Source organism: Budorcas taxicolor, chromosome 11 (assembly GCF_023091745.1).
Source record: "Budorcas taxicolor isolate Tak-1 chromosome 11, Takin1.1, whole genome shotgun sequence".
In the NCBI taxonomy this organism is placed as follows: Eukaryota; Metazoa; Chordata; class Mammalia; order Artiodactyla; family Bovidae; genus Budorcas; species Budorcas taxicolor.
In genome coordinates this window covers 133,092,706-133,114,907 of record NC_068920.1, presented here as the reverse complement: position 1 = coordinate 133,114,907, position 22,202 = coordinate 133,092,706, and the positions used below count along the sequence as shown (strand labels likewise).

At 39.6% G+C, this 22,202-nt stretch overlaps 1 protein-coding gene across 1 annotated transcript in view; it reads right to left on the bottom strand.

Moving 5' to 3' along the window:
* Window positions 1-1,620: 1,620 nt before the first annotated feature.
* Window positions 1,621-22,202, bottom strand: part of ASXL2 (ASXL transcriptional regulator 2) — a 108,483-nt gene continuing 87,901 nt past the window's right edge. The window contains exons 9-13 of the mRNA XM_052648456.1: window positions 20,908-21,071; window positions 15,687-15,783; window positions 12,014-12,119; window positions 8,914-9,625; window positions 1,621-5,413 (exon numbers count right to left, since the gene is read on the bottom strand). Of these exons, the coding sequence (XP_052504416.1) occupies window positions 2,936-5,413; window positions 8,914-9,625; window positions 12,014-12,119; window positions 15,687-15,783; window positions 20,908-21,071 (3,557 nt within the window). The 3' untranslated portion in view covers window positions 1,621-2,935. The remainder of the gene's footprint in view (window positions 5,414-8,913; window positions 9,626-12,013; window positions 12,120-15,686; window positions 15,784-20,907; window positions 21,072-22,202) is intronic.

The window sequence follows — 22,202 nt, the reverse complement described above, 5'->3', positions numbered from 1 at the left end:
AAATTTAAAGACTCAGGGAGCCTTCTCTACTAGACAACTTAGAATATTCATCAGTGAGACTGAGATGATAGATACATCATTAATGCCACCTCCCCAAGGTGACCCGCCCACAGTGGAAGGTTATCTGAAGGCAAAGACACCCTGGAGGCATCAGCATCAGGCAGCATGCCTGACTAGTCACTGGAAACAGTGCAACTTAATACCATAAAAACAAGCTGAGCACTTATTAGACACATTCCAGACTGAACTGAAAGTAACTGAAAACCTAAGATTAAAAACTGCTTGAAAGGTACTGGGATATGATAGTCTGGTAATTTAAAGGTTTTCTTGTTCCTACTGCTTTGTTTTTGAAAGAGCCAGATTCTAATTTTTGTCCTTTCAGCTCAGTCAGCATTGTAAGATGACCTTCCACGTGACACCACTGTTTTGAAACAAACTGATAAACAGACTGCCTTCAATTTTGTACCAATCTAACACAATCTATTTTCTCATTTAGCCAAGATTGAGGCAGTGCACTTAACTGACGATTACTATTTTATTAGCTGGGGATTATTTGTAAAGAGAATCTGGAGAATCTGGTACTGCTTAGGGCCTCTCGTCAAGGGCCTGGGTTAAGATGAATAGGCACGATATGGTTTGCTCTCTAAATGGACATGAAAATCCCTGATGCCTTTCCTCCTTTCCTGGTTAGTCTGTCCATCCTTTGATGAAGAGAACTATGGAGGAGAGACTATGATAGGAAAGGCGTGAAGAAAAAAAATCATTTTGAAAATCCAAACTGATCGTTCCAAGTTCACCGTAGGGTCAGTTCTGAAACAGTCACCACTGCAGGCAGGCAGGCCAGCCATCCCTCAGTCCAGCCACTAAAGTTGGGAGTGAGAAAGCTGGGAATGGAGAGTTTTAACTATCAACAGGTCTTTTAAACACTCCTTGGGATTACCCAGGGCACTGACAATTTGAGAACAGAACCATGGTTTTTGATTTCTACTGGTTACTGGCTGAAGAACTTGCTCCTTATCCCAGGATCCTCGCAGAGTTCTTATCTGTTAGCTATGTGTGTGCTGGAAGAAAAAGGGAAGTTAGAAGAACATCAAATTGTCTTGGCTGAAATAGAACAGAGATATTAATCCTCTATTTGCTTTGGACCATAAAAAAATCAGAAACAAACAAAAAACAGAAGTAAATAGTTTCTTGTGGGGTTTTAAAGTACTAAGAGTGTATGTATAATTTGAGGTGAGGTAGGGAGGGGTGGGTAGTACAATGGGGACAAAGATTATTACTGTCTACTTTCCCCTATTTGGAATGTGACTTAATTAAGGAGTTTAAACTGTTCTGCATTTTGTATATATCACATCCTGAATATTAAGCACGACGATGATTGTGCTACGTGGCACTAACACATGTCCTCTACACACATGAAATTAGGAGATTTGAAATCCATATGCAAACGATGCACACTGACAATCCCCAACTTTTTAATACCAAATTCTGGTAAATCATAGATTTATTTTCATTTTCTTTAACCATGACCTAAACACATGTATTCACAAATCCTTCAGTTACGAGAGACAGGATTCAACAAAAAGGAAACAAAAAAAAAGAACAAACAAAAATTTGGAGCTGATTTATCTTCCTTTCTAGATGTTCCCTTAGTCATTCACTAAAGCCCCTTTACATTAGAAACTTTAATGTGTAGACAGCAGTAATCCAAAGCAGGGGACATGTTCTCTAAAATAGGAAAAAGTGTCTGACTTTTACAGTGTGTATGCCACACATATATGTTCAAAGTAATATAATTAAGATGACTTCCATGCTCCTCAAATGCCTGGGAGGTCAAAACAGATATAACAACATGGGGCAAATGTGGTTTAATGAGTTTTTCTACCTGTAGATACAGCTGACTGTAGAACATTAGGTAACAAGTTGGAGGGAAGAGGGGGAGAGAGAGGGGCTACTTTGTTTCTAGTGTTAAAATTGTCTTCTAAAGTTCCTTAAATTCAGTTCAATTTCTGCACCTTAACTCTGCTTACCCAACAGAACACTCTATCACTGACACTTCTCTGTTAATTTTCTACTAGTATTTCAAACTTGTTTGTAAGCTCCCATGAATGACCAAATCTTCAGAGATTATTGCTGGAATCACTGCCCTGCACAGGGGATGGTGACCTGAGGGGTCTAGTGAGGCAACTCTTTCATAGTTCACACTCTCTTCAGGGCAAGAAGTGGGAGTAGGGAATGGCAGGGATTCACAAACCACAAGCAGAGTGCCTGGCAATAGGACTAGCCTGTGGAAACCAAGAACCAACGCAGAACTTTCAGAGTCAGAAACACTACCCATGAAATTAATGCCTTACCAAAAATAAGAACTGGAGCAGGTTCCCCCTAGGTAAAGGGACTGAGTAAACCCTCAATCTAAATTCTGCAAAGGCTAAAGAATCTATGTAAAGCCTGCGGTCAGACTGTCAGGACATAATCAACATGAAGAGCCATTTCCTCAGACCACTCCTCTACTCCTTCCTTTCCCTGGCCTCTTAGGAAAGGGCAGAAGGGAAATTGCTGCCTTTTGCCATGTGTGGCATTAAACTTTTCAGTCACATGAAGGGGAACCGCAATCTGAAGTCAAAGTAATACATCATTACCTAAACACCTGGAAAACGTTACGACGAGATGTGACATATTTACATGATTTTGTAAGTGCAAACTTGTCACAAATTCACAAAGTCTTGCTTGACTTGGACTTACTATACAAGGTGCTCTTTCTCTAAAATGTAAGATCTGTACTCTGTGTTCCTGATTAAGTAACACTTGTCTCTTAAGACAACTGAAACTGAAACCTACTTGTTTATTTCTATGATTCCAAAAGAACGCAAAAACCACATCTGTCAACCCTTCCCCATTCTTGTCTCCTTTACAGAGAGCTCTCCTTCTGATCTCATTACCGAACAACAAGGCAGGAGACACAGAGTTTGGAGGGGCCGATGCAGTCGTCGTGGCAGAAAGCTCCACAGCCCTTGCACATGATCATGGCTTTCAACCGGCAGTAACACTTGGAAGGCGTGTCCTCTATGCTGCTCTCCTCAGGAAAGGCCTGAACAGGAATGGTCTGGCCATGGCTGCCTGCATTCATGGCCTGGCTGGCAGGGATGGCTGTGACAGTCACTGAAAAGGACATGACATCACCAACATTGCTAGACACCTGACTACAGTCGGGCATCCCTGGGACAGAGGAGTTATGGTCCATGTCCGATGAGGTGGAGACGTTGATCATGCCTCTGTAGCTTGGCCCGATCTGTGTGGGGCTCCCGTACAGCTTTGGGGTTTGCAGTGGTGGAAGGAGGAGAGACTGATGGGTAGGACTGTCTGCAGGCAGAGGAAGAGATGTAGAATTGAAAAGCTCTGGGCTGCTCCGCATGGTCTTACCTCTCACTGCATGAGCCATCTGCTTCTGCGCTGCCTGAATAAAATCTCTGGCTAGGGTCTTCTCGTCAAAGGTTTGGCCTCGAGTGAACAGGTAATTCTCCTTACTTAAAGGGGTTTGCTCAGGCACTGGTGTCTCTGCCTTCACATTCTTTTTAGCTGAACAGTCACTGGTGGACAGGGTTTCTCTACTGTGGGGTCCTGAACTCGCATCACACTTGCCAGAACTCTGAGAAGCCTGTGGCTCCTCCTTCACCAGGACAGATTCTTGCTCATCACCAGTACTTTCCTCGTCAGTATCATCTTCCTTCCCGCTGCTACTATCTCCTGCTGCATTCTTACAGTCTGTGTATCCCATTTTCAAGGCCTCAGTGGGGCTACTCAGACAAAATCGGTCTTCGGGGTTCAAAGAATGGGTCCTCCTAAAGCTCTCTGAACCCCGGCCATAGGTGGAAATATTAAGTAAGTAGTGACCTGCCATCGCAGGCTTGGATGTCCTTCTGCCAGCAAAACCCAGCATGAACCTCTGGCTTGTGGAAATGTCCTCTAACGGGAAACCTGAGTGAGTAAAGTTGAACTGCGAGGGCTGCACAAATGAAAGAATGTTCTGCCTCCGAACCCTCTGGCTGAGAGTCTGAAGAATCTGATCTTGGGTGGCCTTACTGAGTCCTTCTTGGTACTGGTGTGTGTCAATGCCAGAGTCCCTTAGATCCTTACCTGAAAAGAGCTGCAGGGGTCTTGGAACCTGGGGGAGCTGCTTACTTTGCAAAGTTTTACCAAGGTGCTGTGCAGCTGGATGGGACGGTCTCTCGTGAACTTCCTCTCTGGTGATGTTCTCTGTCACGCTGGTACCTACGAGTGCTCCTACCCCCTTCTCCTCTTTTGTAGTGAGTGGAACAGTTTTCATTTCAACTTTGGTGAGAGGTTTAGGCAGAATTTGCTCCATGGGAACATCTTTGCCCTGCAGCAGCTGAGTTACCAAAGGATTATTAGCAGGGATATTAGAGCTTGGCCTTGAAATGGGTCCATTCATATGTGAAGAAGTTCCCGGAGTTTTAAGGCTAGAAGCTGCCGGCAAAGTGCTCAAGGACGGAGCTGATGCGGCAGGCGCTGTGGTTACGCTGACCTGGGGCACAGGGAGCTTCTCTAAAGTGGCTGTTGTTAACAGAGATGTTAAAGGGGAGGCAGTTGTATCCACTGAAACGCTAGCACGTATCTCTGCTGAGGCCGGAGGATTTGGGGCATTCTTACTAGAACCCGCTTTAGGCTCCACTGCACCAGCGGCTGCAAAATGAACAGGCGAGGCACCCGTGATCAGAGCAGGATCTGCTAGAGCTGGAGGTGCTTTCTCCTGCCTACTGTTACTGGGCGCTTGGGGCTGACTAGGAGAGGCCACCGTGCCTGTTGCCCTGGGGGGATTTAGTTTTTCATTACTTAATTTTCCTAAAGCTGGCGGGAGTGCATGAATGTGGGCTGGTGAGGGGACACCGGCACACGCTCCACCGACGGCAGATGCGGGAGGCACTGAGGGGGTTTGCTGTAGTTGTGCTCCAGGGCCACTATGAGGCTGTGGCTGGCCTGCGGTCCTGGTCTCAGACTGGGGCTGAGTGTCTGGCCCAGCGAGTAAAAGCTCTCTCGGACCTCCCCTGCTTCCAGTTCCTGCCAGTTCCAGTGCGGGGCCCTTGCCAGGCTCACTGACTCTGTCTGAGTCAGGATCCCCTCCTCTAGCAGTTCTCCTTTCACCCCCCTCCCCTGGACCCTGTCCACCGCCTGGGCCAGGTCCTGGAATGGTCCCTCCAACTGAGGCGGCAGCAGCGGCTGCGGCTGCGGCAGCGGCAGCTGCCCTCTGTGCTTTGACAAGCTGGGCTTTTGCTTTGATGTCTGCAAGGGTTCTGGCTCCTGTTCTGTTAGGACTAGTGATGGAGATTGGAAAACGAGCCCTGGGAGAGACCTGCGATGTAGGAAACGGCATGGGAGAGATTCTGGAGACCGGGATCTGAAAGAATTAAGGGGAAAAAAAACAACAGAGCTTAGCTTTCTTTTGTAAGAGTAACAAAACTTCATTAACACAAATTCTCAGAATAGGGTGAACGCTATCACAAGGACGGGAGGCCTGTGGCTAAGAGACCAATCCATGGAGACAGCCACACAGGTCCGTCTCTAGGGTCTTTTCACCTCCTCTACTGGTGCCAAAGACTCTCCTCCGTTGACATTCACTCCCACTCAGTCACAAAACTCTTTTCTCAACACAATTCTGTCTTAATGTCACTACTACTCAGAACAGCTGATCATTTAACATACAGACCTTTCTATGATATCTGTATTTTAAAATGTGCGTAATAGCAAGAAAAGAGAAATAGAAAAAATAAAGTAGCACACTATTGTTGCTGTTTAGTCACGAAGTCATGTCCACCTCTTTGCGACCCCATGGACTGTAGCCCACCAGGCTCCTCTGTCCATGGGATTTCCCAGGCAAGAATACTGGAGTAGGTCGCCATTTTCTTCTCCAGGAGGGTCTTCCCAATCCCAGGATCAAACCTGTGTCCCCTGCATTGGCAGGAGGATTCTTTACCACTGAGCCACCTGGGAAGCCTGTCTTTTATTTCTTGGCTTTACTACAAGGTCCAGGGAAAATTTCTTGTTCTCTTTTACACACTCACACATGTACAGCTAAGCATATAGGCTGAATTATCTCAAAGTACAGAGGCCTCTGGATAGCACCAGAAGAAAGACAATGTGTAACCCACCCCACCCACCCAAGAGGGAGTACGTACATATTGGCTACACTATGAACCGAAGTCATTCTCACTGCCTGCTGGCATTATATTTATTTGTGGAGCTTTAAAAAAATATATGTGCTCTAAGTCCTATCCCTAAAATTGAAAATTAGAACTCCTAGAGAAAAAATGCATTTCTAAAAACCTTGTGAGGAGATTCTGAATGCATCGTTAGGTCTGAAACCACTGATTTTCATATCATAAAATATATCTGAAAAGACTCTGACTTCTGTTCAAAACAATACTTTGAAATCTATTGGAATGCATCAGGATGCACCAATCTTAAACCTTCTAATAGTTGGTAAAGTTAAAAACAGAAAATAATGGTTACAGATGTTCTAGGACATTTAACTAAAAAAACTAAGCCACTAAGCCCAAAGATAATGCATCTTTCTGGAACTCCTTAATTGAGAATAATAAAGTCACTAAGGATTTTGCATTACTGGCAATACTCATTTCTGAAAAGGTCAGCAGTCCTGAAAAACTCTCTCTTTCAGAAGTTAGACCTATGGGATTTGTGTAACACTTGTCATAAAGTCCACATATTTCTCATCTTGAGATATACTGAACCTCTGTCTCAAAGTTGAATCTGTTTTACATCCAACTGCACACAGTATTTCAGAAGCTGCCCAGAGTAAAGTCGTTATTACCCTTTAGTAATACCATCTGGAACAGACAATTAATAGGGAGAAAAAACAGATGAAACTAGAAAATTAAAAACAAGAAGTAAAAAGCACAGTTGTTTAGAGGAATCATATATAGGATTAGGAACAAACCATCCTACATCAGAATAACCTTGAGAACAACAAGATACTCAGCACAATAAATGATATCTATCATAATAACTGAAAATCATCAATAACATGTTGATGAAATAAGGATAATCCTTCAAAGTGGTTAAAATAAAATTTTTTAATGCTTAAAAATAATTTCAGTTATTTATGTAACTAGTCCTATCATCTGTTTATGTAGAATAAATGAGATGTAATACTTTTTTTTTTTAAATTATGAAAACCACACAAGGTTTCTAGGCGTTGATAACAACCGCAACTACTTAACTTACTGAGAAGCCCTCTCTCCTTGTATAGAAAAGGAATTAGATTCTTTCTGTTATAACTGTAATATACAATGTATGTCTGAGTTTTCTATCTCTGTCTGTAGCTGTATATATGTGTATATTTTATATTATATATATATGTAGGATAGATACATGTGCATACGTAATTTTATACAGTAAGAGATTGATAATAAAATTCAAATTTTGTTTTTCTACTTAAGTTTTGTTTAAAAGATTTGTTCTAAATTACATTAAGCTTCGTCTCAGAAAGAGGGATTTGGATAAGGTCTAAGGTAAAAGAATTATAATACTAAAGTCACTTCTGCTAGAAAGCTTTGAAATGAGGCAGGAGTGAAAAAAAAAGGAAGAAAGTTAAGTAACATAAATTTGGTAACAAAAGATTTAAGTTTTCAGTGGAGAGCCTCTTTGGATTAGCAGAAAGATGTGGAAACAGAAATGATGGTTCTTACCCAGTGTCATTTATATAAAGTAAAACCTAAACTGTAACTCAGCTCTCAGGTCTAGAAATAAGATAAGCTTCAAAGAAAGGTTTCTCATATTTTTAAAGAAGAAGAAGGAGTGATTATTATAAAATGAAAATCTCCAGCAAAGCATGAGAGTGTATCCTAATGCTAGAAAAATATCAAAAAAAGGAAAAGGAAAAAGGAGAGTCCTGAGTGCTGAAACCACAAAATTTAAAATTAAGAACAGCATAGTATTGGCAAAAAGAAGCAAAGAGGAGCAGAGTCTCATAGTGCATGAAACAGGTCAAGTACTTCTAACGGAGTATTTTTCAAGGGTTATTTCCAGTAGGACTTCGGTTCACCTAAGTTAAATTTAAAAAGGGAAAAACGTGTTTCTATTTGGCTTATTTTTTAACTTATATTCCAATGTGAATGAATATCCAGTGCCAGAGTTCATGCAGACACAATAATACTAATAAATACTATTAATAAAAAACATTAAGTCACTAGATATGATTAATGAAATGAAGAATGAACTGAAAACTGATGTTAGGCACAAGACCAAGTACACATGAAGGTAGTGACACTGCTATAGAAATCTAAAAGATCGTGATACACAGCAATATATGGCTAAAGCACAAATTAATCACATATCTGAAGCAGCAGAGCTTAGGCTATACCATCTTACTAAAATCCCTCAAGAGAGGGAGATTCATGGCGGCCACACACATTTCCTATAAAAGGACAGAACTAAAAGGGAGTTCAGACCCTCAAAACATCTCATCAGTTATGGCAGCAAGAAAAGGGTCAAGGCACACTTAAACATCATGGCTCTTGATACAAAGATACATGACCTCTTACATCAATGACCTCCTCCTGTTTGCTATTATGCTTAACAGAATACATTCCACAATTGTCTTAAAATACAAGAGTAGCCAGCAGGGAGGGTGGGTGGAAGTGGATTACATTAGATTCTCAGATATTTGAATAAGTATTCAAATCCCAATAAAGATCTGTAAGGCTGCACTTCTAAATGCCTGTTTCTTAATAATTTTACTCATGTATGACCATGGTTACACACATATCAAATACACACCACTGCTTCCACATTAAGAAACATCACAAACACTTGAAATTTAGTAGGCAAAACCAAAAACTTGTTCAGACCATCTCTCTTCTTCAATTCTTCCTTTCTTACCTTGAGGGGTGGTACTCTCCGCACCTGGAACCTGTCCCCTCTACTGAGAAAGGGCTGTGGGGAGACCTGAAATGGCTGCTGGTGCTGGCGATGCTCAGTGACACGCGGCCTTTTCTCCCAGCTTGTCGGGGCCTCTTCTTGGGTGAGAGAAGATTTCCTCTTGAGGCTTTCTGGGCTGTGATCAGCCAGAGTTGATGGAGGCTCTTTCATAGTTGTCTCCTGTGGACCTGCTTCTACTGTGGGCTTCATTACTGTTGTTTCTACCCCAGGACTCTTGGGTTTGCTCAGGGAAGTAACTAAAGCTTCCTGGCTTTCATTTTTATTATAATTTGAAGGTGTAGTGAGATGATTCTCTTTCTCAGATTCCTGTTCAGCAGAGGCAACTGGCTTTTGCTCCACAAGAGCCTCATCCTTCGGGCACTTGATGGGAGGAATGCTGCTAAGCTCATTTGTATTGGTAGCCGGGGAAAGAAGGGGCTCTGTGGAGTGTGGCTGTGTCTTATCTTGGATTTCATGCTCTTCTTTTCTGACTGGTGATGGCATCTGCAGTACTTCTTCTTTAGATTCTAACTGGGGAATTACTGGGACTACACTGACAGGTGAGGGCTCTGAAGGAAGCGTAGATTTTGGTTGCTCAGCTGGGGTTTTCTTTACTTTGGGATCATTGGGTGAAGCTGTCAATTTCTTTGAATCTTCAAGACTCAGGCCAGAACTAAAGGGTGGAAGAAAAAAATACTGTAGTTGAGAAATCGCCTATGTTACTGAATATATTATGAGATAATGTATATGGCAATATCTGGAAGAATCTGTGGTACTCAGCCAGTAGTCTTTATATATTATCATCACTATTATTAATATTAGTGAAAGGTCTGGAACTAGAGCACCTAGATTCAAATCCTGGCTCTGATACCTACTATCCATGTGATATTAAGTAAGTGAGTAGCCTCTCTGTCTCAGTTTCTTTAACAGTGTTGTTGTTTAGTCACTAAGTCATGTTCGACTCTTGGCAAACCCATGGACTGCAGCATGTCAGGCTTCCCTGTCCTTCACTATCTCCCAGAGTTTGCTCAAATTCATGTTCATTGAATTGGTCATGCTATCCAACCACCTCATTTCTTTAATAGTACACTGAGGCTAATCACTTCAGTGTTGCTAGGATGAGCAACTAATGCATGTAAAGTACTTAGAACAGTGTACCTAGGACATAATAAAACCTCACTGTAATGTTAATTATTATTATTACTTCTGCTTACAAAGGAGCTACACTGTCTACAGGCATACACCACAGACTTCCCACAGAGAAGTGAAAGAAGCCAAAGACCCATGTCCCATAGGATTGTGGGTTTGGACTGTAATCAGCTTGGACAGCAAGATCAAACCAGTCCATCCTAAAGGAAATCAGTCCTGAATATTCATTGGAAGGACTGATGCTAAAGCTGAAGCTCCAATACTTTGGCCACCTAATGCGAAGAACTGACTCACTGGTAAAACCCCTGATGCTGGGAAAGGCTGAAGGCAGGAGGAGAAGGGGACAACAGAGGATGAGATGGTTGGATGGCATCACTGACGCAATGGACATGAGTTTGAGTAAGCTCCGGGAGTTGGTGATGGACAGGGAAGCATGGTGTGCTGCAGTCCATGGGACTGTAGAGAGTCAGACACGACTGAGTGACTGAATTGAACAGCTTTGTTCTGAAGTACCCGTAGAAAGGCTGGCCCAAGAAATCTAAGGAAACCAGAGGAGACAGTAGGAGAGATGACTAATCTCCAGAGGTTGAAAATGAAAACTGAATTTTTGAAAAGTCTGTTTAAATTTTACTTGGTATAGCTCTAAAATTCTGAGATTAAGTGCCTCCGAGTTATCCTGGGAATGAAGGCCAAGTAGGACTTCCTGGCTAATAGCTAGACTACCCTGGAGGGTTCACTACAGATTTCCCCTAATGTCTCAGAATAATGTACAAGTAAAAATAAGATAGTCCTCTTTGGTGACTTCAAATAATCAGTCCTGTACCCCTGAGATGGAATGGCTAAGGACAAATTTGTACAATAATCAAATGTAGTCCTTCCCAAAAAGCTGGCAGAAAGTAACAGCTAAAAACAGAAAGACCCAAGAATGGCTGTAACTCTTGGAATGAACAATATTTACAGAATTAACTGCCACCTGTGATCATGGTCTAAATGTATTCACTTTGATTTCTGTACAACAGCTCAAAGCTCACACCAAGAAGGTAAAAAAATCAGTGTACTGGGCTCTTCATTTCATTAAGAATCACTTCAGAAATGACCACAAAGGGGATAAGGACAGGAAGATAAGGAAAAGAGCTGTTTGTTCTCAAGCTATGATTATGCAGTCCATTAGGTATACATAAGGAAGGAAGAGAAACTAACAGACAATTAAGACTCTGGGTATTCAATTCTATTTCAAACAATACAGCCCCATTGTCATCTATTAAGTGTCCCCATTAAGTTTTTTTTTTTTTCTGGGCGGTTGAGGGGGATGCTTCGTGGCTTGTGGGATCTTAGTTCCCCAACCAGGGCTTGAATCTGCGCCATCGCAGTAAAAGTGCTGAGTGCTAACCACTGGACTACTAGGGAATTCCTCCCATTAAGATTCTGTTAAGGAAAAAACAAGACGCACTATAGTGCCTTGAGAAAAGGGTCTGTATCTTGATTCAGCTATGTGTATCTCCCCGAGTGTCTTTTAGAGAAGAGAGGCTGTTTAATTACATGTTGAATATTATGGCATGTATTATAGGATTCCTTAGTGATTCTGGATAAGTTATCCTTTTGTGGGATAACTGCCTACAGTTAAAAAAAAAAAAAAAAGTATAGAACTTAAAAAGAAAGGACTCTAATTCAAGAAAATAAAATCTTTTTTTTTAAGAAACCATACCATCTATAATGCCAATGTGTTAAGAGTTCAAGATTATGAGAAATCCAATTCTGTGTACCTAAGAATTATAAAAAGAAAATAATTTTCTTGGTAAAAAAATAGAAGAAAATTGCAGACTAGATTTCCTGGGAAAGTAGTTAGATGAAGTAACACATGACATATGTATAGGAATTAACATTTGGTTTACAAAATCTGTCTTGATATTACCTCTGACCATAGTAGCTTTCAAAGAATTGTTCTTTCCACGGCTCTACTTTTTTCTCCTTCTCAATCTCTTGTCGAATTCTCACCTGCATCTCCGGTGTAAACTCACCTACAATATATCAAAAAAAAGAGATGTTCAATAGGAATATGTTATTTGCAGCTTTCCACTACTGGCAAATCATGATAGAGTCATGAAGGAGTAATACTATCATGTGAAAGTAACAGAAATCTCCCCAAATTCCTCCCTGTAAGGGAGAACTCCCTAAGTGCCGTAAGTTGAAACATACACACTTGCATCCCACTCCATATAGTTTCCAGTACTCAGCTGAGTTTAAGTGGGCTTTTTCTCTGGATTTTCCTTGTATCACTCCCTTCCAGCTCCAAATATTCCCTATAGATTTTTTATAAACTTTTTTCTCCACTGGAAAAAAACAGTCATATGCTTTTGGTAAATAATGACACTGAACATTTTATTATTTAGGTTTTATTTAATGTGGGAGACGTGGGTTTGATCCCTGGGTTGGGAGGATCCCCTCGAGAAGGGAAAGGCTACCCACTCCAGTATTCTGGCCTGGAGAATTCCATGGACTGTGTAGTCCATGGGTCACAGAGAGTTGGACACAACTGAGCGACTTTCGCTTTCACTTTCTCTGAGACAACTTGTGTTTTAGTCCTTTTAGCTTTAACAGCATAATGAACAGCTATGGCCCTCCTTAAAGACATTTTGAGGTTCCAGTGAAAAGGTAGGGAGCTATTTTTGGAGTTGTCAGTTTTCTAACTGTTCCAGAAACTGTATGAGTCTAGTGCCCTAGCAACAAGACACTCAATAAGCCAAAGACTAGGCTGCTCTGAATATGCCATTTATTTTCATATACTACCAACCACACCTCAATCCTTCCCACTCCATCAGTAGAGAACAATGAATGTGCTTGGTAGGCCATCTTAAAACCTGTGCCTGAGACAGGCTGCTGCTAAGTCATTTCAGTCGTGCTGTTTCCTGTTAATTCTTTAATACCCAGGACATCAAAGAATAAGTGGAAAGAGTATATTTGAAGTATAAGACCTCTTAGGCCTTAGAAGTATAGGAAGAGGGGAAGGAAAAGTGTTAGAAGACATCTAATACTTATCACTGCTGCTGCTGCTAAGTCGCTTCAGTTGTGTCTGACTCTGTGCAACTCCACAGACGGCAGCCCACCAGGCTCCCCCGTCCCTGGGATTCTCCAGGCAAGAACACTGGAGTGGGTTGCCATTTCCTTCTCCAGTGCATGAAAGTGAAAAGTGAAAGTGAAGTCGCTCAGTAGTGTCCGACTCTTAGCGACCCCATGGACTGCAGCCTACCAGGCTCCTCCGTCCATGGGATTTTCCAGGCAAGAGTACTGGAGTGGGGTGCCACTGCCTTCTCCGAATACTTATCACAGTCTTGGGCATATGAGTGGGAGAAGAGGGATTTAGCCATCAGAATCCACCCAGAACTTCTGCTTTTTGGTTGTGCCTACTGGGCTTAATAGAAAGAGGGATAAATTGTACTGAACTCTGTTCACATGTGTATAGTGTTCAAAGTTTTTGTTGCTCATAAAATATGATAGCATGTATAGGTATAGCAGTGACTGCTCATATTTAAAAAAAAAGTTAACGTAATAATAGAGGTAGCACTGTTGATAATATATACTTTAAAAAGTTGGAGAGTAGGGAACATAAATCTAAATTATTCTTTTAAAAAAAGTACTGATAACAGATATGTTTTAAAGTGCTCAAGTGATTTTGACTCTTTCAGAAAAATGGGGTCTCTGTTCATGGAAATCTTTAAGAGAAAGGTCAAAAGTAATCAGTAATTGATCCTTTCTACACAGTTGTAGTGATCACTTCTATAACAACTATAATGAAAAATATAGATATTAATTAGCTGGTCATTAGCTCCATCAGTAATCTGACAAAAAGTGAGCAATGATTAGCATTCCCAGTGCTCCCGTTTCAACTGTATTTACTTTAAAGCTTCTCACACTTGTTTTCACAAAGCTATTCCTTGGCACAACTTCCCATAATTTTCAAGTGTTATTCTGTATTCTATGTGTACCGACACAGTGACACACACAGTATTTGAAATAAAAATAATACAATCACATACTATAAAACTACAGTCATCAAAACAGTATGGTACTGGCACAAAAATAGAAACACAGATCAACAGAACAGGATAGAAAATCCAGAAACAAGCCCATGCTGTGCTATGCTTAGTTGCTTAGTCATATCCAACTCTTGCAACCCCATAGACTGTAGCCTGCCAGGCTCCTGTGTCCACGGGATTCTCCAGGCAAGAATACTGGAGTGGGTTGCCATTTCCTTTTCCAAAGCTCATGCACCTATGGTCAATTAATCTATGACAAAGAAAGCAAGATTCCACAATGTTTGAAAGACAGTCTCTTCAACAAATGGTGCTGGAAGAACTCGACAGTTACACGTTATATGTAGAATTCACAAAGAAATGATATAAATGAACTTATAAAACAGAAACAGATTCACAAACTTTGAGAACCAGCTTATGATTGCCAGGGGGAAGAGATAGTTAGGGACTTTGGGAAGGTCATGTACACTCTGCTATATTTAAAATAGATAACCAACAAGGACTTATTGTATAGCATATGGAGCTCAATGTTATGTGGCAGACTGTATGAGAGGGGAGTTTGGGGGAGAATGGACACGTGTGTATATATATATGGCTGAGTCCTTTCACTGTTCAGTTGAAACTAACACAACATTGTTTATCAGCTATACCCCAAAACCAAATAAGAAGTTAAAAAAAAATAGTCAGTGGCTTTAATAATGGCTGAACATTAGAATCACTTGGGGAAAAAAATCAAACAAAAAACCCCCATTGAAGCTCAGGCAAAACAAAAATTGAGAGTGAGGCCCAGATTTCAGTATTAAAAAAAATACCACAAGTGAGTATAATAAGCAGTCAGGCTTAAGAACTGCTAATAATGACTGATAATTACATGCTACGAAACACAGTCAATTACTCTTCTTATGCTTTATAATTTACCCTCTGTAAAACTGTTAGATCAGAATTAGAAACATGGCAAACCAGTGACCACAGTTAGGAATTCTTGGTCATAATTTGTATTTATTAAAGCACTCTAGCTGCCACTACACTACACCTCAAATGGGTGAATTTTATAATACATAAAATTTTATAGTACATAAAACATTTCTCAATAAAGTGGATTTTTTAAAAGTTCTTAGTAAACTGTTAGTTTCATTGATATGGGGCAGGGAGAAAGAAGTTATCTCACTGTTTACCAAAGCATGATTCGTAACACCATGAAATAACTCATTCTATATTCTGCTTATTAAAATTTCAACTACCAGGCATGAAGCTAGAAATAATGAAACAGAATCTTTAGAAATAGGGCCTAAAAATCTGTATATTTTCAGTTTCCCAGGTAACTTTAAACCCTTGAAGAAACATCTTGCTGAACTCCATCTAGAGCCAAACTTGGTTATGTGCTCTAGATAAAAGTCTGGCAATGTATTTCACACAGAATAACTAGTTCTTCCCTACGAAATGTTCTGTCCTTTGCCTTCCCAAACTGGGCAAATACCTACTGAAGCTCAGAGCTGTCAATATGCCCTCCCCATGCATACACATTCTAGGAGACACATAAAGTTGAACACTTACCTTCTGAAAGTCTTTCCTTCCAGCCTTGGGCTGCTGAAGTGAAGAACTCATTATTAAGGGCTGAGCCATTTAACTTCATCAGACCATCTGGACCAACCTGGGTCAAAGAATAAGCCACAGAAAGCTCAGGAAGAAAACCAAATGTTAACATGTGGAATGTGATGTTCCCGTCTTTATTAGAAAAGAATGTGTGTACATTAAATTTTACAGAAACAAGACTAAATCATACCATGCTGATTATGGATACTTCTATTTTATAATGTAATACTGTTTTTTTCTTTCCTGTTTATCTCTTTCTTCCTCTCAATTCTATTCCCTATTGATTAATTATACTTAAAGAATCTTCTGCAAATAAATACATATAAGAGGATTTTTCTAAAAGGTTCATTGTTTTCTAAAAATGTTACAAATTACACACACTACTCTGAAACTTATTTTTCTCACATAATACAATATCAAAGTGTCTCAACTTTTTTTTTAGCTCCACTATAATAGCTGCAGATTATTTCATTGTATGAATGTCCCTCAATTCATGTACTAATTTCCTAATCATAAACATACACTTTATTTCCAGTGTTTTCCCATAATCAACAAAGCTGTAGTAAGCATTCCAATAAAGATGAATATACTTAGTTCTTTTTATCTATGGGATAGGTTTTGAAAGCAAAGAAATATCTGTGTGTGTATATAACTAAAGACTGTTAGATTATTTTCTAAAAAGGCTAAAACAATTCACATTTCTACTAGAAATATATGAGCATATTCCTTATCTTGTGAACAAGAGATATTAACACAGTATTTAACTTCTACCTATTAATGAGTTTGAAATCATAAAAATTTCCTTTATCCTGACTACTAGTTTTGTCTATCTTTCTGGTTGTTTACTGACTACTTAGATTTGCCATCTAGTGAAATGCTAATTCCTATCATCTGCTCATTATTCAGTACGGCTCCTTATCTTTTATCTTGTTGAGAATCTTTTGCACGTTTACTTTTGCACAATAGAACAGCCACATAATTTGAAGGTATTTCCTTCCATTTATTTGTCTACTGACTTGATTTGTGATGTCATGCCAAAAGGTTTTAAGATTCTTCTTTACATTTGCGATTTTATTAACCGCCATTCTCTCAAAGGTAACATCTAGATTCCTATCAGAATCCCTATGCATAGTCTTCATTAATAAAATGAGTTTTAAATTTATATGGAAAACTAAGAGGGGAACTGCCTTTCTAATTGCTAAACACACCACACAAAGTAATTGCAATCAAAACACTTATTACTAGCATTAGAGTGAACAAAGAAATAAGTGAAAGAGGAGAGTGCCTATAAATACATACTGCATGTAAATAGTAGAATATATAACAAACATGGTAATTCAAACTGAGAGGAAAAGGAAGATTATATAAATATGTAGTGCTAGAACAGCTGGCCATCTAGTCAGTAGAAAATAAAGCTGAACCATAATTACAGAGCAATATAAAAAATATTCTTGATGGATTAATAGACTAATTTTAAGTTTAAAGTCACAAAGTTTTGAAGAAAATTTAGGTAACTATTGGGACATCTTAGGGATTAAGGAACTCAACTCACTTTACTTTCTAAATCTATCTGGGCCAGGATGATATTCCTCTGGCTCTAGAGCACAAACTTTTTCTTTAAAGGACAGATAGGTCATATGGGCTACAAATAGGTCATATGGCCTCTGCTGCAACAACTCAATTCTGTTGTAGCTATAGATAATATGCAGAAACTAAGTGAAGTGGCCCAATACCAATAAAACTTTATTTACAAAAAAAGGCAGTAGACTGAAATTGGCCTGCATGCTAAAAAGCTTGCTGACTGCTGCTTTGTATTCTATGGATTTGGCAGAGGAGTAACTGATTTTCCTATGAGAACAGGTCACTCAACATCTTCTTGAATATTCCAGTGTTGAGCAAGTTACTTCAAAACAAGTCAGTCCATTCTACAGTTTAATAGCTCTATTTTTTTTAACATTATTTTAACTCCAAATTTGTTTCCTGGAGAAACAAAGTTTACCTCTTCCATAGACAGACCTTCAAATGTATCTGAAGAGAGGTGTTTTAATCCACACTCCTTCCTTATTCTTTCCTCTGGTCTAAATAATACTTTTCCTACTGTACATTGTTGGGTACTCCATACACTGAAATATGGTGCTCAATGTTTCATGCTAATAATAACCAGAATTTTGGATAAACTCCAAATTTCATCTGACAATGAGGCAGAATCACTAATACATTCACTAATAATTTCATTAATAAATTCCATACTCCCTATTCTCAGATTACTATGCCTTCCCGCCACAGTAACTGAAAACGACAGTCAAGCAGCCTCCTATTAAGAATACACAACAGGACTGCACTCAACAGAAAGCTTATAAGTTCTAAAGTGCCTTTTAATTCCAAAATTGAACATAGCAAGATCCCCTCTAACAGAGGACAAGGACCATTAGTCATAAGACAGTTTGGAGGAACCCACAATAAAGTTCTACAGACAGACCCTCTCTATTAGGTCTTGTGTTATTGGCCCCAACCTACAAACCTGAGTCTTTAAAATTGATAAGAGCAATACCAGGCAAGAAGAGAAGTTCTTTAAAAACTCTCCCAAAACTTCCGTCTCCTTACTTGTTCTAACCAAGAACTGGGGATCCCAAAATCTGTAATTTCTCCAAGAAATGTTAAGGCAGGGAGAGCAATAGCTGGGAAGGATCCATTTTACTTCTTTGTCCCTACTGCTGGTAGTACACTGACTTATCTGACTCCCCAGAAATGGAATCTGACGCACACGTGCTGCTGCTGCTGCTGCTGCTGCTAAGTCACTTCATTCGTGTCCGACTCTGTGCAACCCCACAGACAGTAGCCCACCAGGCTCCCCTGTCCCTGGGATTCTCCAGGCAAGAACACTGGAGTGTACTAATTCACAGCAATATAAAAACTGGTATCAATATAGTCTAGTAGAAAGATGATTTTCAGAATGAGAAAGATATAGTTTTGACTTCATAGTCAAATAGCTATAATGATCTGTTATAGCTTACTTATAATCTCTTACTACAAACTAGAGGACATATCTAGTTCTCTTACTATAATGCAGGTAAAACACATCTCTCTCATCCTGTTTTTAAATGATTAGAAAAAAGTGGAATGCCTTACAGATTGCTTAGAACATAGTACATACTTGGAAATAATCATTAATCTTTTAAAGAAACCACAGAATTGAAACAACCTTACAAAATCATAATGAACCTTTTGCAGAGGAGGAAACAGAAGATCAAAAGGGAGAATGACTTGCCAGTCACTCCTCCTTCCTCGATGAAAGCCTAGGTCTTGGACCTATGCCTTATTCCTGACCATCTTAAATTTCTCTGGTCCCTGCCAAGATTCTTCCAAACCTTTAGTGTCTCTGCTAGGTACCATTTCGTTTTATTAAGGACTACAAACTATTTTGGATTTTGTTGTTGTTCAGTCACTAAGTCGTATCCAACTGTTTGTGAACCCATGGACTGCAGCACACCAGGCCTCCCTGTCCCTCACTATCTCCCGGAGTTTGCCCAAGTTCACGTCCACTGAATCACTGATTCTATCCAAACAACTCTTTCTCTGCCACCCTCTTCTCCTTTTGCCTTCAACCTTTCCCAGCATCAAGGTCTTTTTCAATCAGTCAGTTCTTCACATTAGGTGGCCAAAGTATTGGAGCTTCGGCTTCAGCATCAATCCTTCCATGAATATTCAGGGTTGATTTCCTTTAGGATATCTAGTTTGATCTCCCTGCTGTCCAAGGGACTCTCAAAGAGTCTCCTCCAACACCACAGTTCAAAACCATCAATTCTTTGGTGGTGAGCCTTCTTTAGGGTTCAACTCTCATATCCGTACATAACTACTGGAAACACCACAGCTTTGACTAGACGGACCTTTGTCAGCAAACTGATGTCTTTGCTTTTTAATACGCTGTTTGTCATAGCTTTCCTTTCAAGAAGCAAACGTCTTCTAATTTCATGGCTGCAGTCACCATCCACAGTAATTCTGAAGCCCAAGAAGAGAATATCTGCCATTGCTTCCATTTTTTTGCCTTCTATTTGCCATGAAGTGATGAGACCAGATGCCATGATCTTAAGTTTGTTTAATGCTGAGTTTTAGGCCAGCTTTTTTAATCTCCTCTTTCACACTCATCAAGAGGTTCTTTAGTCCCTCTTCGCTTTCTGCCATTAGTGGTATTATCTGCATATGAAGTTGTTGGTATTTCTCCCGGCAATCCTGATTCCAGCTTGTAACTCATCCAGCCCCGCAATTCTCATGATTTACTCTGCATATAAATTAAACAAACAGGGAGACTATATACAGCCTTGTTGTATTCTATTCCCAATTTGGAACCAGTCTGTTGTTCCATGTAAGGTTCCACCTGTGCTTCTTGACCCATATACAGGTTTCTCAGGAGACAGGTTAAGATAGTCTGGTATTTCCATCTCTTTAAGAATTTTCCAGTCTATTGTGATCCACAGTCAAAGGTGTTCAAGTAGACAATGACACAGAAGTATATGTTTTTCTGGAATTCCCTTGCTTTCTCTATGATCCAACGAATGTTGGCAACTTACTTTGTACATCTGGAAATTCTTGATCCAAGTCTAAAGCCTAGGTTGGAGGATTTTGAGCATAGCCTTACTAGCATGGGAAGTGAGCACAAATGGCTGGTAGTTTGAACATTCTTTAGCACTGCCCTTCTTTGGAATTGTGATGGAAAACTGACATTTTCCAGTCCTGTGGCCACTGCTGGGTTTTCCAAATTTGCTGACACCATAAGTTTATTATTAAAGCAAAAAGTGTTTTAGAAAAGTTTAACAAAAAATGAAAACAACATTCTTAATCTCATCAAAAGATCCACTGAAACACCTCATGTAATGTCTTAAGACAATTCTTCCTTCTGAATTATACTCTGTGGATGTCTACATCCTAATATGATAGCTAGACAAATTTTATTCCAAATCCTGACATTTCTGATAAGAGGGTTCTTTTTCTTTATAAGCCTTACAGGGCCACCCAATTAAGAACACTTACAAAAAATATTATCTTCCTTATTAATACCTTTGATACCACTTCTTTACACGTACACAGAAAAACCATTTAAAAAATCTTAAGGAGTTCTAAAGGTGATGGCTGAAAGAAGCCCCAGAAGGGTTAGAAAACTGCTGATATGCTTGAAAGAACGCACCTGTCGATCCACCTCTGGAAGTAGTAAAAGCAGTCGCTGTTGGCAGTCTCCAGGAAGGACTGAAAAGGTGTGTTTGTTGATTAGTGCTCGTAGGTTTGTATTAACCAGAATGGAATCTGGCGTCTCAACATCAATCTCAGCACATTTAGTTCTCTTCATTTGCCCTGTAAAAACATGGAGAAGAATCACCTGGGCCTTCTTCAAATTCCTGTTTCTTTCTAAACTATACCTTGCTCTGTATTACAAAAGAGCCATGGCTGTCATTATTTTAAAATATCACACTATGAAAAAGGTAACACTTCAGGTTCTTAGAAATAAACAAAGCAAATTTTGTTCATTCATAAAGGATAAAAAAAATGTTATCTCCCCTGCAAAACTGGAGTAAACTGTAAAAGTAAATCTTTTGTCATACTAAAAAATGCATTTTATATGTTCGAGATTTGATCATTTCCCTAATGGAATTGAGAAGTTTATTACAACACATACACAGAATGACTGAAAAATGGAAAATTCAAATATCTCTATAAATTACACCAAGGCTCTTTTTCTCTTCCCATAATTATTTTCATAAATTTTCTCTGCATTAGCTAAAAATGTTACGATTGAACAGCTTAGCAGTTATAGGAAGTCTGTTCACCATAGGAAGGTTTCAGTCTTTCTAGACACTGATGGAGTTGAGAACACAGTTTAAAACATAAATGGAATCTGTGGCTTTCAATTCTACAGAATTTTCTCACATTATTTTTCTTGTATTCTTGCATCATCATCCCTCTTTCAATTTCTGGCCTTTCTGACATTTCCACTATTTAAGACACTGGACAGGCTAGACTCATGTTCCCACTTTACCTTCCCTCTCTTTTTCAATCTCTCCTTTGACCTATGTACTAGGAAATTTTTCCACCTCTAACTTTTAGTACTTCTACTAGAATTTTTTATCTCTGCTCCCATAGTATCTAATATCCTGGAACTCTTTATTTTCTGATTTTTTTAAAACAGTAGTATTCTGTTCTTTCATGGATGTGATATCATCTTTTATATCTTTCTGTGAATACCATAGCTTTTAAATTTATTTGTTTAACGTTTTCTCCTTCCTGACTTATCTCTACTTTTGTGCGTCTATATTTCAGATTCTCCCATGATGGAGGTTTTCTTCAAAGGTAATCACAAGCAAAAACAGGTCCTAGAAGACTGACTGAAAGTTCTGGTTCCGGGGTGTGTCTTGTAGACTGATGAGCTGCACAGAAGTCAATTCCAGATGATCTCTTTTAGCTGGCAATCAATAAATTTGTCGGCAC